The 17,683-nt window shown below is 38.4% G+C and overlaps 2 protein-coding genes across 2 annotated transcripts in view; both read left to right on the top strand.

Moving 5' to 3' along the window:
* Nucleotides 1-17,683, top strand: part of LOC134848132 (terminal uridylyltransferase 4-like) — a 438,124-nt gene that overhangs the window by 132,775 nt on the left and 287,666 nt on the right. The window lies entirely within an intron of this gene.
* Nucleotides 11,980-17,123, top strand: LOC134848557 (uncharacterized; the record flags this gene model as incomplete). Its single annotated transcript, XM_063866070.1, is given in 5 exon segments — nt 11,980-12,812; nt 13,443-13,813; nt 13,969-14,090; nt 14,614-14,749; nt 16,970-17,123. Coding segments are annotated over 5 exon segments (1,196 nt in total), but the record flags the coding sequence as incomplete, so codon positions are not given.

Here is a 17,683-nt window from a genome sequence, read left to right as displayed (position 1 = left end):
TGAATTCAACTAAAAAACCAAATACAGAAAGGTTAATTTTTGGCTGAGAATATAGTTAATCAAATTGGTTGAAAGAAAGTGTCCCCAATAGATTATGGCAATTGCCTTTAGCAATTCAACAATCAATCGTTTTTTTCTCTACTGTCTTTTTTTCTAAGTTGCTATCCTCGACAGCGTAACACTGCATCTCACTTGATTTATCTAACTAACTGAGAAACAACTGGCCACTCGATAAAAATTGTTCTGTTACTCTGAATATCATTATTCGACTCAATGGCAATAATTAATCTGACTCTTGAGGCTCTGCGATTCAATCCAGTTCCTTGTTTTTTTTCGGTTAAAATCGCGCCCTTACCTGTCAGTCCCGACATCCGCTCAATTTACTCCTTTACACTGGTTTTATGACTACATCCCTCACCGTCTCAACACTTCCAGGGGACAAGTTCGGTTTCTTTTTATGAATTTTTTCACGCTTATTAGATACCCTGTATGCGGATGGTGTCACAATTCGATCACGCAAACAAATGTCAAGCAACTTTAATCACTTTATATGTAATTTCAGTGAGTTCTAGTCCCTGAGCTCAACTCAACCTCCAAACCATGATATATTAATCAGCGCGCCTTCGAATGTCTCTATTTTAAATATCCAGTTAACGTACCTTCCTCCAAACGGTAGGGGGAGGCCTTCTTTATGGGCAACTAGGTAATTCCAAGCATCTAATTATTCCATCTGTTCCAATTCCAACGTCTAGGTACCAGGAGAACGTAATTCGCCTACTAGTGTTCAAGTTTTGCCCAAAAATTCACCTCCTGGGTGCCCGGTAAACTTTCTGTCTAATCATATTGGTCAAGAGACTTACTTCCCATGCCGCGCTCTTTTTTCTACTAATTTCCTCTGGGACTACTTTTTAAAAATCTAGTTATTAATAGAACATTCAGCAACAAGCTAAATTGAACCCATTGTTTACCAAGTCCTTTTTGATATTATTCTATTACTTCAAGGTGGCAATGTATATACTCCAAGCTATATCCATATCACCTTTTGCTTCAATACAAAGTAAAATTTATATCCATATCAGCTTCTGCTTCAATTCTCAAAAGATGAATTCCCCCCAATTATTGGTAAGATGAACGTTTCCTATTTCCGCTTATTTTTGCTTTTATTTCCGGGATGGGATTTTTCATGCAATTGAGGTCCTAAGTGTCATTTAAAAGTCACCCGGCTGTCAACCAGGGTCAATTTACCATATTCTGACTAAGAATCCTTTGTGAGTCCTACTTTCTAAATTTCATTAACATCCCAGGAAAAGGCTATTAATACGGGAAAGAGTTGCCGGAGGGGTTTAACTCGCTTGAGGTATTTTTTCGAGGTTCATATCTAGTGGTGTCTATCGCCGCCATAAAATCAAACTGCCCTCGCATTCTTTTGCAAAATTTGCCTTTATCCGGTCTAAAGGGTGTGTTCCCCAAAAATTGTTTACTTCCGATCCAATTGTTGGAAATAGTTCAAATTAGAACACAAAATTTAGAGTGCCGTCACCTATATTCGCTCCAAGTTGCAGCTTCCAATGACCTTTGAGGCCGGGAAACGACTTCCGGAATTTAGGTGTGGGTTTGTTACTTAGAGCAAAAAATTTGATGTGAGGGTCCAGTAGTCTACGCTTCTAAACGTAACCTTCCCTCAGTTAGGCCCACAACATACAAAAAATTTTGCCCAATAATGAGGCTAGTTACCGAGTTCTCATAGGGCCATTTTATTTACAGGGACCGCAATCACTCGCCCCCCATGGGTCTGAGCAGTCCGGATTTTTGCATGCCCGGATCAAATCATCTCCTATACCAACCCTTTGAGTTTCGCAACGTTTATTCCAGAGGCTTCCAATCTGGGATGGCTTACTAAATCGTTACCGTCTGATAAATTTTACCAGAGGTGGGGCTAATTCCAAGGTTCGAACTTCTTTCGGACTTGACCATTTGTTTGCTTCAGTACTTAATTTAATGACTAAACAATCTGAAGCCACTATACTCCATCCAAGCCCCCAAGAAAATACTTTCTAATAGCAGCTTTTAGTTGGCCGATATTGTAATAGGAACACCGATCCTACACTCTCGTCTCAGGAATTAGACCCCTGTCATCAACCCAAAGGATCCCTTTTGGTGCAATTTTACGTCGTTCAGTCCTGGCTGAATGACCGTAAAGTGTTTCTAGTGAAGCCTTCGGCGCAATTATCTATACTAACTCGACCAAAGAAGCGCAAACATTCCAATATAACTCACAACCTTCCAAAAAATGTCTAAAAACATCCCTTTTGGCTCGTTTTTTGAAAATCAAATTTGCCTGGTGCCGAAAAATAAATTCTTCAATTTGCAAAGAGGGACTTTATAGTGTTCTTGATCGAGTAAACCTAAAAAGCTGATAATTTTTCATTTTTTTTTGGAAATCCTCCTCCTGGAAAACCCTAAATCTGCGCAAAAAATGAGCTCAAAATTAGGGTTTCTTCTTTTGCTACACCGCTTGCTTTTATCATGCATTTAATTAGTTTATAGGCCGGCATCTTTAGTGGCTATTTTTTCTTCAAGTGCCATTGTTGACACCATTTGCTTAATTGTTACTTCAATTGCAGGGAATTGGTCTCAGAAACTCTCTGAGAAAATGTCATTACTTGTTTTCAAACACTTGGTCTGAGACGACCAGTCACCGCCACCGGCAGTAATTTTTCTCTGGAAGTAAACCTTGTCTCCAAAAGCGGATATAGAAAAGCAGATCAGGCATTCTAAAAAACTTTCAACGAAAAAACTGAATTGTTCATTATGATATCTTATTTTGGCTCGAGTATCCTACAATTTCATTCTGTTGAATAAACATACTGCAGGTGAATAAAGCTGGCTTTTTCTGGCATTTTCAGACTCAGCAAAAACTGCTTGAGACCAAGTAATTAATCTTTCATGGAGAGTGTCGCTGGAACCATTAAAAATTTTGTCCAAAATGATCCTTGAATTAGTTTTTTTGAGAGAAAAAACCTGAACTTGCGTTTAATTTTGTCCACTTAAATGTTCAAGTTCGAGCTAAGACTACATTCAAATTTATTTTTATAACCAGTTATCGAGCAATTTTAGCTGGTAGTTGAAGTAAAATTTAGTGCAGATTTGGTTATTAATTTTGAGTTGTAAAAGAAAATCAAGCGGAATGCGTTTAAGAGAGTGCAAAGCAGAAATTGTCATTTTTCTGTTCCTTTAAAAGGATTTATTTTTCATGCAAAGTCAATTGAGCTAATTGTTTTAAACGACTAGATTGGGTTTGATAGAATAGAAAAAAAATTATTGGTTAAAAAATGTAGCGTTCATTCCAAAATTAAACGAGGAAAAAGATTTGTTTTTTTTTTTTTTTTTTTGCAAATTTTTTTTTCAAGTTTTGAAAATTTTCTTTAAAGAGGACAATAAAACTTCAAAAAAAAATTACTGGTGCTAACTTAAGTTTGTATTGTTCATCTTTCTAAAATAAACTTGCTCGCTTGCTTTTTCTGCTCAAAATTAGATTAAAACTAAAAAAAACTCTAAACAATTTCTCTCAACAAGGGATAACTTTTTGAAGTTTTTCAAAGTCCCGTGAATCAGGGCTCAAAAGGCTTAAATTTGTTATATTTCTTCAACCATAACGATGTTTTTGGGTAAATTTTTTTGGTTGAAATTAAAATAAACCTGTTCGCTCGCTTTACTCGCTCGACAGAAGACGAAAAATCAAAAAATTTAAACTGATTTTTTTTCTTGTGTCAGGGGCTACAATATGTTCAGTTGTCAATCATCTTAGTTGCTATTCTTTATTTACTTATCTCTGAGATTTCTCATACTATAATTAAGTGTGAGTTTGGTACCTGCCTGTCAATCAACTTAGAACTGTCTAGCTGTTATGTGTTGACCTCTAGTTCACTCTCTTATTTATGCGAACTAGAATACAGTCAATTGAGTATTTAACAGCCATCGTTTTATCAATCCTTGTTATGGCGCAGCCAGTGGATGGAGGGGGGAAAACCCCCTTGGAATTGTGGCCTTCTGGCCTCCGAATCAGGCGGAACCACAACTCTTATGGGAACACTGGAAACAAAGATTTCATTGGGCGATGGTGGCGAAACATGGACTAGTCTCGTCGGAGTATTACTTTGCATCGACATTAACTGAAGCACAGATTACTGACCTGGGTGACATTGGTGGAAAACCACGGGCAGAAGGTGAACGTACACTGATATCGAATCTGTCCTTATGCCTGGGACACGAGGGACAGAGAGCCTTTCATAATCAGCATCCACATTTAGATATGGAAACAATACGATACCCACGTTTTTTGGATACCTGTGTAGCTCTTTTTCAGAAAGAGCGAAACGAAACGTACGAGATGTACCAGATGTTGTCGAGGAAACAAAAGGAGGGTGAAAGCTTAGAATCGTTCTATGCAGAACTTAGTGGAATGGCGGCAAGATGCAATTTGGGCACCCAGGAGCGGAAAATGGTGAGAGACATATTTATTTTCAACATGAGGAACAGGGACGCGCAGAACGAGCTGTGTAGGGAAACTAAAACCCTGGAGGAAGCATTGAGAATCGCAATGTCATATGAAAGAGGAGACAAGTACGCAAAGAGTTACAAGGGCGTCGCATCCGGTTCCACGGGAATGGGGTATCCATCGCCAGGGGGTTCCCTGCAGACCAAAACGGAACCAATCAGCAATATTCGTGGATCCAGGGGACGAGGAATGCCAAGGGGACGGGGTCAATATCCAAATCGTGGAGGAGGCCGAACACAAGACCGAATGCAAGAGCGAAGATGTTACAATTGCGATCAACCGAACTTCACCCCAGAACACCGACAACGATGCCCAGCAAGAGCCGCCACATGCAATTTTTGCAAAAAGATCGGGCACTTTGAGAGGACTTGCCGGGGAAAACGACAATCCAGGGGGGACAACCGGTTGGATTAATCCAAGGGGATGAGCTATTCGAGGAAGAAGATACCCCCTCGGATGACGTGGGGCCCCAAGTTGCGGCAAATTCAGTAGGTTTCGTTAAACGAGAACACCACAGCTGGTCATCAGAAAGTTCAGACGACTACATGGTTATGGCAATTAGACGGAAGAAGGAAACAGTATTGAAAGTTGCCGGACCTAAACTCAAAATATACGTTAATGGGCACCCGATGAACATTTGGATCGACAGTAGATCGCCGATATCCATTTTAACACTAGAAGATTTGAGGAGAACAGTGGGAAGAGCGGGAATTAATTTAAAACAGGATGACACTGACGATGACGAATTCCGGGATTACAGTAACAATCGGATCAAGATGTTGGGCAGAATGGAACTCGAGTTAGCATCAAACGGCTGGAAGACGAAAGCAGAAGTCCGAGTCATTGGGGGGACCAGACCATCCATCGTGGGACGAGATTTGATGGGGAAACTCGGACTCCAGTTGATGCAAGCAGATCCAAGGGGGGGGGGAGTAATGAATATCCAGGGGACGGAAGACAATTCATGCAATGAGGGGCACGACGAACCGGAGGATGAGCAGATGGATCAATGGCAATTATACTTCAGTAAGCTATTCCCAAAACTTTTTACTAGAGTTGGAAAAATTAGGAACTACAAGGTTCAAGTAGAATTTTTCAAAAATCTTGTACCAGCGCAGCAGAAGGGACGGAGAGTGCCGATAACGCTCCAAGAAAAGGTGGACAAGGAAATTGATAAGCTATTAACCCAGGGACATATAGAAAAGTTGAAAGAGTGTTCGGATCGATATTTTGTTTCTCCGATCGTCATCACCGTAAAAAAAGACGGGTCCGTAAAGTTAGCATTGGAATCTCGAGAGCTTAATAAACAAGTTCATAAAAAAAAATACCAAATGCCAAATATAGAAGAACTTGTAGATACAATAGGACAACTTATTTTCGAGAAAAAACAAGGGGAGGTGTACTTTACTACGATGGATCTAACGTACGCGTATGGGCAACTACCGCTTAGTGAAGAAACAAGCGTGCACTGTAACTTTTCTTTGGTGGGCGGACGGTCGACAGGAACATACCGATTCCGAACAGGGTTTTACGGGCTAACGTCCATGCCGGCAGAGTTCCAACGAGTAATGGACTCAATTTTGAACGAATTCCCACAAGCGAACGCGTTTATTGATGATATTTTGATTACAACCAAGGGAACGGAAGTAGAACATATCTCCTTGGTTGAAAAGATCCTCAGGAAACTAAACCACGAAAACATATCGCTGAAATTACCAAAATGCGAGTTTGCGAAACGAGAATGCGAGTGGCTTGGTCATCGTATAACCGAAACGGGGGTTACGCCGCTTAAACGCAAAACATCGCCGATAGACGCATAAAGGCTCCAAAAACAGTCACTCAATTGAAATCATTTATGGGCTCAATCCACAGCTTGCATAAATTTTTACCAGCGATAGCGGAGATGTCAGCTCCATTAAGGCCACTTCTCAGCACGAAAAACGAATATAACTGGACCGCGGAATGTGAAAATGCTTTCCAAAACATTAAATTGGAGGTAGCAAACATAGTTGAATTAAAACATTTTGATATTCATAAAGACATTAGAGTTGTTTGCGATGCAAGTCATAATGGCCTTGGAGCGGTTTTAGAGCAATTGGGTACAGAAGGGTGGCGCCCTATCTCTTTTGCATCACGATTCTTAAACGCAGCCGAGGAAAAATAGTCCACTAACGAGCTTGAAATGCTGGCGGTGGTATGGGGGCCAAGTATTTCAGAAACTATATTTTAGGAAGATCCTTTACAGTTATCACGGACCATAAGGCTCTAATTTCATTACTTAACGGGAATAACAAGAAAACAAAACACTCTTTTCAAGACTGACACGTTGGCTAGACAGACTGATTCCTTTTGACTTTGTAATGGAACACAAACCGGATTAGCAGATTACTTGTCAAGGCATCCTAGCGAACCCCCTAAACCGATAAGTCAATATGATAATTTGTTCACCGTGGCAAAAATCGCTTCAATTAGAAAATCCCTTGGTTTCACAAATGATTTAAAACCCCTTGGTGAACGAAATTATCAGGATATTAAAGAAACTGGTTCTAAACAGTCTAGATGGTTTTCATCCAATCAAAAGCGAGAACGGATAACATGCCTACAAACAGCGACGGTTGAGGGCGGAAAGTCATGCGTGAAGACAACGACCAATTGGAAACGATCAATTTGCATAACGCGTAAATCAAAGAAATCCAAAGGACATTCAGTGTGCTCTATATATTGTTCCCTTGGAAGACGGTTAAATTGGCCTACATCAAATAATTCAAACAAAATGGATAGCGACTCTAATTGTTCTTTCCCAGTATTTGAAATTGAAAATGTTGAAAATGTTAGAATTGATTCCCAAACTAACTCTCCGAATATACTACAACCTCAGATCAACTCTCCGCTTAAATTAGATGAAAATCTATTGAGTAGCGATAAAATAACTGTCATTAACCCTGAAATTGTTGCAACTACTAAAAATACACGGGATTCAAAAATTAATACAGTACTTTCTATACCTTCGAAATTTCCAGGCGAGCTCTTTCCTACCGTTAATCCGAATCAGCAAATTATGTCTATCATTCCCCATGATTGCAAGGTTATCAAGAAATCCCAAGCGTTACCAGAATTATTTAATTTAGAATTTGTTGCCTCAAACATACCGGCGGATGTGAACTTAGTACGAGTAAAAGAAGCATTGGAGAAGAAGATTAACTTGAAAGAAGAACTCCTGAAGATTGGGAAGTACTGGGCCCAATACGCAAACGATTTGTCATTACGAGACGATTGTGTGTGGTTGGATGGACGGCTGGTCATTCCTTTGCCATTACAAGTCCCAATTGAGTCGGGGATACATTATTACCATCACGGTAAAAGAAACATGTATGAAGCAGCGCGTGACGTCTGGTATCCCTACATGTACCGCAGTTTGGCAGCAAAAGCCACGTACTGTCAGCAATGCACGGAAGCGGGTAAGAACCTAAAATCGTTATTACCCAAGGGAGACATGGGGAAGGTCCCTGAACCAAGGGAACCCAATGAATGTAAACAGTTGGATTTCTGGGGGCCAATAAATTACTTAAATGAGAGTAAGAAATATGTCTTGGTTGCTATGGACCGCTTCTCAAGATGGCCATCAGCAATGGTTACTACCACTAACACGTCAGATAAAGTCTTAAAATTTCTCGATAAATACATAACTCATCATGGAGTACCTCGGAAAATCCACGTTGATCAGGGATCAGGTTTTACATCTAATAAATTTAAAAGCTTCTGTAACAACGAAGGCATCGAGTTAATGTACTCCCCAGTGAATGATCATCGAGGCACGGGGTCCGTTGAACGGACAATAGGAAGTTTCAAAAATTTTGTCCTAACATATGCGACTGAAAAAGAGCATAAGTCTCTAGAATCTAGGTCGATAAAGCGCTAGGCGCCCTACGATTTTCCAAAAAAGCAACTACTAAATTAACACCTTTTGAAGCTCACCACGGCCGGGAGGCCAACACCGTTTTACGAAATCTTACGAAAAAACCAAGTTTGAAAAGTTTGAATTGGAAGAACGTCTTAAGACAAAAATGTTTGTGTTTAGACGAAAATGATCTTGAGATGAGTAAAATTGCATTCCCTCAGCACTCGAATTGGGAGGAGAGGTCCGATTTGACATACGCTCCAGCTTTATGAAGGGCCCCTATCATGCTTGATAGCGATCAGCAAATGGACACATGTCCAGGAGAGGTATCGGGAGTTGCCCCGAAAATCCAAGGGGGTGGAGACACTGGCCCTAACATCCAGGGGAGTGGAGGCGCACGCGACCTATATCAGCGTACCACCAGCAAGACCCTAAACCGGTATAAATTATTAAAATCCATTGTAATCTCTGAATCCGAGCATACTATCAAGCTAAAAAACGGATTTGATCTTAGGAAAAGTGCAGTGGCAGTAAAACCAAAACCCAACCTTCCCAAGAAACGGAAGCCGGCTAGGCTCAAGGAGATGTTATCGAGCGCAAAGAAAGGGGCAGTCGAGAGCCCGAAATCGAAGAGAGCAAAGGCCATGCAAAACGTACCAGTAGCCACCTTCCAGTCCGACAGTTCGGATAGTGAAGATTACCAGCCATTAAATATTATCCCTGCAAGATTACCGATAGAAGTGTTAGCGAGACACGAAGCGATTGCGGCGGGACAAGGCCCAAGTGGCAGTACAGCAGTAGCAGAACGTGGAATGGGAGCAAAAGCAAAATCAAGAGTGACGAGAGCGAATCGGGGAAAAGGGGGTCAAGAAAACAAGTAAAGGGGAGCCAGGAACGACCGGCGTTAGTTGCGAGAGAGTGCCTTGTGAATAGTAGCCAAGAAGAAGACGTTGAATCTGGCAGTCAAAGTGAAAGCTCGGGAGTCAGAAGGAGTACTAGAAGAAGAATGCCAGTAGATAAAATGGGAGGAGTCATGATTGAAAATATCCAGGGGGCGGAACAAAAAGGAAAACATCCAGGGGGAGAAGGAAAATGAACCTTAATTTAAAACTCATTCAAAAACTCATTATCCAGGGAGAGGGATAGCCATAAGCCTAAAACTCAAGTTTGTTGTATCGTTTTAGTTGAGGCGGCAGGTTGAAGGTTTAATTATTATATTAAATTGAAATTACTATGTATTTAAATTTTACATCCATAAGGAAATGTCAGGGGCTACAATATGTTCAGTTGTCAATCATCTTAGTTGCTATTCTTTATTTACTTGTCTCTGAGATTTCTCATACTATAATTAAGTGTGAGTTTGGTACCTGCCTGTCAATCAACTTAGAACTCTCTAGCTGTTATGTGTTGACCTCTAGTTCACTCTCTTATTTATGCGAACTAGAATACAGTCAATGAGTATTTAACAGCCATCGTTTTATCAACCCTTGTTACTTGACACTGGAATTTGTTTCGAATTTTTTTCCTCTGGAATTGCGATTTAGAGATCTTTAATATAATATAGCAATCGATCCATTCCGATTACGATTTGTGGTACCTGATTCTGTGTGGCAAACAAAAATAACCTGAAACACACCAGAATTCAAAGTTCCTCCCCATTTTCAATGGTCAGAACAATTGACCAGGAAAACCCAAAATTACAAAATAATTGTTTTGAAGTGCAGACATTATAAAATAATCAACTTCATTGCAAATTTCCCCGTGAGTTCAGCTGGAAAACTTCTCATGCTAGAAGAAAGAATTTTAAGCTTTCTGCGCTTTCTTTTTAATTTTTTTTTGCAAAACTCAATCTCAATTAAGAAAACAATTCAATCAGAGGGTCCCAGTTTTAATCTTATTTTAAGATATCCCTTTAAGCTGACAAACCTTAAAACTTTTTCAAAATCCAACCTCGAGGAAATCCTAGATCCACCCTCGAGGAAATCCTAAATCCTAAATTACTAAGTTTACCATCAAAACATTTGTTTCTTTGGAAAGGGAAATGTCCTGACGGGGTTAAAGTTCAAAAAAAGCTTTTAAAGATGTTGAAACTGATTGATGGTAAATATGTTGTTTACTCAGTGAGACTCGAATACTGATTTGGTTCAAAGAACAGAAAAAAAAAACGAGATAAGTTTGAATATACAAAATGAGCGCGCAAAGTCATATTTTATTCATTATTGGCATTTGGAAATGGTACATGTATTTTTTGAATATGACTGTCTGGCGCAAAATTATCTGCCTGAGTACTTGAGAGGCGGTTCTACTAGAATAGGCGGAGTTTCATCAAGTCATATCAATATTTTAAAAACAAAAGAAAAGTTGTTCTTCTGGCGAGGGAGGGTGAGGGGAGAAAGAGAAGGGGGAGGGGGTTTGGGGGCTATTTTTTAATTTTGTTTCTCAGTTTTTTCAAAATGCTCTTTCCTTCGGTACTAATTTACGGCATTCATTTAAGCCGAACAAGTGCTATGTTTTTCTTACGGCGCAATGTTGGTGCCAGTATACTCTAATTTTGAAGAAGGAAGCGCATGCTTAAAAACTCGATTTTTAGTGTAAGTTTTTCACAAGGTAAGTCCTTTTAATGTGAGTCTTTCACATCTGCTAGCAAACTATCTCTTTTCAAAAGATTGAGAAAAAATAAAACAGCTGACATAGAAACATTTCTTATAAAACCGCCCAAATGACCGGGAACAAAAACAAATCCTGCCTACTTGACCGACTGTGATTATCTGTATCAGTTCATTGAAATGTAGCAAAGGAAAATAAAAATTTACCAACAAAACAAGGCAAAACTGCTTTATCGCAGTTTTTTGGTGTCAAAAGAGGCTTCGTTTAAATATTCAAACAACTCTGAGCTCGCTTTCACCACAGAGCTCATTTTAAATCATAAACACTTTCTTTCACATGCAATATTAACGGGACAACCCAAGCTTTCAAGTTTGTTTTGGAGATTTGAAGAATGGGAAGATTTAATTTTTGCAGTGGTGCATCAAAAACATCTGGATTTTAAGAAAAAAGGAAATGTAAATTATGCATTCATTCCATTCTCCGGAGGATGTCTTTGTTAGCTTCTACACAAAAACTACCAACTGATACCACTAAATAGAATGGCCAAACAGCAGAAAGAATGATTTTTTTCTATGATTAGTAATGATATTTCACCTTAACATGATTTTGTATGATTTTGACCGTTTTTATGAAAATTCTTTTTGGATTTCCAGGTCTTTAATTTGGTTTTTGGCTATTTCGAAGATGCTTTCATTTTAAAATGACGCTTCTATCTCCAGCTCAACTCAAAAAACTTTAATAGACTAGGGAACCCAAATTTGGAAACCCAAATACAAAAAAAATCCTTCTATTATTGCTGTTCTTGCAAAATTACTTTTATGCTAAATGAACAAATTATCAAGTCTTTTTTTTACCATCAGAAAAACCAAAGCAGCTTTAAATAAATAATTTTGTTTATTTCTACTTTGCAAACAGTTCAATTATTTATATTTTAATTTGAGCTGGCCAAAAAATTGAAATCGAAATTAAAAAGCTTCAAAAACTTCTTACTCAGCAAAAAATCCAATTGTTTTCTTTTTGCGTCAGCAGAAGTTATTACTTAATTGGTGCACATTTCACCTGAGCATAATCTACATTTAAAAAGTATTGGCTAATTGTCACCTGCGTCAGTTTTTGATCCAAGTAGTTTTGGCTAACTTTCACCTGTGTCACTTTTTGAGTCAAGTAGTTTTGGCTAACTTTCATCTGCGTCACTCTTTGAGAAGAGTACTTGCTTTTCTGTTTTTTCAATCTTCGCTCAAGACAAACAAAAACACAGTTGGTAAAAAACTATACATTCTCCGCTATAAACTTATAAAATCAGAGCTATTTTGGTAACAAAAATTCTGCATTCAAAATGAGATTCAAGTATCTGACTCTCACGATTTTCATCTTCGGATGTCTGGCAACCGGGGTCCAGGGTTCATCTCCAGGCGGGCAGCCTCGACCTGATGGTGACGGAGACGATGGCATGGATGATTTGGAGCGAGGACGATTCGAAGACTTCTGCGATCCAGAGGCCGACTTCGAAGCGATCAGAAGCACAGCCGAGAAAGACTTCTGTCGAGATTCTCTCGGAAACAAGTCGTGTGGTGTCGCTCCTTGTGAACAAATATGTCACTCGATGTTCGATGACGACAGTGATTTCCGACCATCAAACGCGCGAGGAGGTGGTGGAGACCGAGCCGGTGATGAAGAACCGAGAAGAGCCCGAAGTGCCGGAGCCACGGGACCTTCGAGAATCGACGTGAAACCCCCCTGTGCTCTTAGGTTAGATTTTAGTTTCTTTTTGCAAAAAAATACACAAGCCATGCACTCCAATACTTCAAAAAATAGGGCAAATTTAAAATTCTATCTGACAACAGTAAACCGAAAACTGATATCTGTGTCCAAAATAATTAACCCATGTTTAAAGGGAAAATAACGAGTGAGTTTTGAAGCATTGCTGCAGTATTTCTTGATAGATTTGGTGTGTAATCAGATGCGGATATAGGACTTTCTCAAGGGGGGATTTACAAAAAATTATCGAATTTTTGGAATTTTTTTTTGGTCCACCAAACTCATTTTCCGAGCACACAGAAATATGTAAAGACTATATTTTGATGAAACTTTCTGAGTCGCAGCAAAAAAAAACAATTAAAAAATGCTGTTTTTGGGCACTTTTTAGAACTTTTCGTCGCTGAAAATTCGTCGCTGAAAGAGTTCGTCGCTGAAAATGAATGTCATAAAATAATACCAAATGAGAACCCTTTGTTTCGTGCTGAGGTTGAAACCCTGAGGGAAATCGGCGTCCCTCTTAATTCGCATCTGTGTGTAATGCAGAGTTAATTTTTCTCTTTGAAACAAGAAGCAATTTATTTCTTAGTAGCAAAAAGTTTTTTTTTTTAATTTTTTTTTCAGCGATTCCCGATGCCGATGTGAGAATTCAATGTTGAAAGTGACCGAATTTGACGAATCGAAACTTGAAAACGAAGACGCATGCATGAATCTTCCAATCAACATGCCGAATTGTCACCAATCAATCAAAGACGCGATCTCGGAATACGCGTCCAATTTCACTGATATGCCGTTCCGAAAAGTCGTGTCTGATTTCCTGGCCGATCCCCGAATCAACATTAACGAGACCGCGGCTGTTCCGGCGGACTCTCTTTCGTGTCTGGATTGCACCGAAGTCGGTTGTCGGAACTGCATGCAGCGAAAAATAATCTTGGCTAATTTGATCAAATGTGGCAACCCGCAAGTGGACATCGCATCTTTCCGCAAAAACTCACGTAAAAAAAACATAAAATTGTTTCAATTTGAAAAAAAAAAATAGAAAAATCAATTGGCTTCATTTCAAAAATTAATAAATTTGCATGATCGACTCATTCTGTTCTACGTGCTCGGCAATAACTGACGGGCTACTTATGCTGAAATGTGTTTCTAGTGTGGAATTTGTGTGCTGCTGAGAGCAAATCGATCCACTGTCCTTCGAGCGGTTCTTGCGTGGACGCCACTGCTAGTGAATGCGAGGCCACCGACTTCTGCAAATACCTTCCGGTTGTCAAGGTCAGAATCCTAAATACAAAAAAAATATGTAAACAGATACAAAATTAGCGCTACCCCCTCAAAGTTATTGGGGCCGAAAGCGCCCTTAGTTAAATTTTAAGGTCGATCTCAGTAACTGAATGTCTGAATGTCGTACAATAGTACCAAAGGGGAACCTTTTGAGTGGCGAAGGGTTCAAATCCCCGAGTGAGTCGAATGGCGTCCCCCTCCTAAATCTGCTATTTGCTAATTCTTCAAAAATTATGCTGCTTCAAGTAAAAAAAAATGTTCAAAAAGTCGTTGAAACTTTTTTTTTCTTGAAGCTCCACTAAGTCAACTACTAATTATACTTCTTTTAAATGAGCTGGAAAAGATGCTAAGTGTTTGAAGGTTTCTGAATTTTCTTCAGTAGCCTAATTCGGACATTTTTCCCTTCTAGTCGGAAAAATACGCATCGAAAAACTTAAAAATCATTATTGGACGAAAAAAAAATTGAAAAAAAAAAACTTCGAAAAAAATTTGATTTTTTGTTTCTCATTTTCAGGAGCATTGCGCTGACTTGGCTGCGAATGTGGCTGCGTTTGACTTCACATGTGTGCCTGACACTTGCAATGACTCATGTGACAGCACGTACCTGTTCAAAGGACAGATGTTCCCTATAAACACCGCAATTGGAGATGGTTAGTGTTACGATGACTCACAGAAAAAAAGAATCAAGGCTGTGACGCAAGTTTTTGCGAAATCGACTCAGTATGTGTTTTCGAATAAAAACCTGTTTAGACCAAATAATCAGAAAAAATGAAAATTTGAAGCTTGTGTCTCCTGTTTCAATACTCTAGCTAGCTGATGGTAACTGAACCAATTTTTAAGTAAAAATTGTATAAATATTGTCGGTTTTGCAAAACATTCGCTGCAGCCAACGAATTTTTTTGGTCAAAGTTTCTTATAAATTATGATTGAAAAAATAATTCACTGATACTAGTGTTTAATTTTAGGCTCGACATGCAAATAAGTTAAGAAAATTATGTTAAGCAAAAATGCTTTCAGAAAAAAATACGAAACAATTTTTGTCCCGCAGGAGTTCGTTGGGGCTGAAATAATTCCAAAAAACAACACTTTTCTCCAGTTTCGCTAATTTTTTTACTGAACCGAAAATGGAGTTGGCTTGAAAAGTAATAGCTGAGAACACTTTCTGCTCGAAAAACTCATAACTTCAAGCCGTTGACTTTCGATTCTTTTAGTTTTGAAGTAACTTCAAATTTTTTCTCATTAGAAAAACTATTTTTGAAGAGCTTCTTTTTAAATGTCAACAACTATCTGAATACTTCAAGATACTTTCTACGTCACATTTTGATCACGCAATTCATTAAAAAACGGTGGGGGATTGAAAGAGTACTGGAATTTTTTAAATTATTGAGTGCCGCTCCTCTGTTTATGTTTTATGGTTACCATCGCAAACCTTGCAAGCTAGTTACGCCACAAACAGCAAAAAATGACTACCACATGGAAAAACTTGTCTTTTAGTCAATTGAGTCTTAAGATAACGTAAAACTAGACTGGTCAGAAAGTGACAGAATTTGATTAATGCTACACTTGCACGGCATCAAAAGGACGACGATTTTAATTAAGACTGTAAACAGCTTCTCTATCTTTCACTTTCAACTCTAATTACTTAAATTACAAAAACTCTGCTGAATGTGCAGTATTTTTTTTTTGGTGTTTGTGTGATGACGTACTTAGCTAGCATGGCTTTTGTACTTGGCGATGCTTACAAATAACATAGACAGAACAAGTGCCACTCGACGATATTCAGCACCGCCCCTCGCTTATTAATGAAAAGCCAGATCAAAATATGACGTTGTTGAAGTATTCAAATTATTGTTGACAAAACAAAACAGGCACTTCGAAAAAAAAATTTCACATTATGAAGTTAATTTTTACTGTTGATTTCATGACGTGTACAGCATAAAAATTGCGATTGTTTTTAATTGGTTTTCATTGCTTTCATGTTAATTGAATTTGTTGCATTTGGATGCTTTTAAATTCAACCTCTTAAATTCATTTTGAACAATGAAAGTTAATTGAATACGTAAAAAGCAGGTTGCTGTGTTCCGAATGTTCCGATGACCTGTAATTTCTTAGAGGACGTGTGAGACGTTTAGCTTGCATTGGATCCTGAATTGTTAACAGCTTCCTTGTAAAAACAGTTTCGTTTTTAGAGTCAAGTGTCAAGTGTTTTGTTAATTTCTATTGTTTTGTCATTAAGGTTCTGTTCCGATTGCGGCTTACCATTTATAATTTTTTAACAATAATTTTCATAAAACTTTTAAAAATTCAATTTTAAAATTTCAGTTAGTTTTCAAAAATAATTTCCCCACATACAATATAATTTACAAAAACGTTTTAGGTTTTCTTAAATGGAAAAACAATTGAGGATATTTTAAAAGGCAGTCGAGACTTTCGGAGCTTCGCCGCGACACGCGTTGTTTTGCTGATGATAAAGATTACTTGATCACTTTTTCCTTTATTGACTTGAAACCATCCTAAATTTGTTTTAGCTTGTCTTTTTGATGGTGTTAAGTGTTTAGAGGCAAAAAGGGGGAACCAGCTAAATTAAACACTCTCATCCTTTCTAGGGACGCAAGTTTTTGAGATTATTATCTTGATCTCAATAGTAAAAAAAAGGTTTAAACTGCAGAGGTTAAAAAAAATAATTTTCTATTCAACTAAAAAAAGTGCCGCAAAGTCCAATAGACTTCGAATAGACACAAACAAGGATAGGTATCTAATTAAGATTAAGATTGAAGGTCAAATTAAGATAATTATGATAACTAAAACACAAATCACAAGGGGTGATTCAGTTTCCTTTTCATAAAGTTGGTTTGAAATTTAAATTTTAGCTGGTGATGCTTGTCCGTTGACTGGCTTCGACACCTCGACGACCGAGTTCCCTGGAACTGCGATGGATGAAACACTGGTGGATCTTATGTGCCATCAGTTCATGTCACAAAGAAGAGAGATGAAACTACTCATGAGATACTGGCAGGAAACTTCGTAAGTGCAATCATAATAACCATAATCATTGAATCAATAATCATTTATCATATTAATCATTAAGCAATCATTAATCAATTGCCCGATCTTTCCCATACATCTGGACTGCATCGAACAAAGTCTAACACTTTTTTTATTACGTCCAGAAAGCCGAAACGACCAAAGTTTGGTCGAGAAAGATCAAACATACCAAATTTTGGTCGAGACGGTCAAAATATACCGGTTGTTGGCCGAAAAAGTCGAAACATAAATCGAACACCTTGACTCAGGTAGCAGTCCCCAGCGAAATAAAACCCCCATACTACAAACAATCTACTGTGGTGGGGTTATAGTTTTTTTCTTTTAGGTTTTGGGGAGGGGGCTGTAAGGAAAATAAGCCCAATTATCAATAATAACAAAAACAATTTTAAGAAAGGCTGATCGGATCTATTGAGATATTTTCATGCAGATAGAAAAAGTAATTGCCATTAATTGCAAACACCAGATACAAACCTAACTTTTCGTATGAGTACATAATGTATTTGTAATTTGAGAATCAACCACTAGTCAATTTTCGTGAC

The sequence above is a fragment of the Symsagittifera roscoffensis genome, chromosome 6 (assembly GCF_963678635.1).
Source record: "Symsagittifera roscoffensis chromosome 6, txSymRosc1.1, whole genome shotgun sequence".
Lineage (NCBI taxonomy): Eukaryota > Metazoa > Xenacoelomorpha > Acoela > Convolutidae > Symsagittifera > Symsagittifera roscoffensis.
The sequence above is the reverse complement of the archived record's forward strand: the minus strand, read 5'-3'. Positions and strand labels throughout refer to the sequence as shown.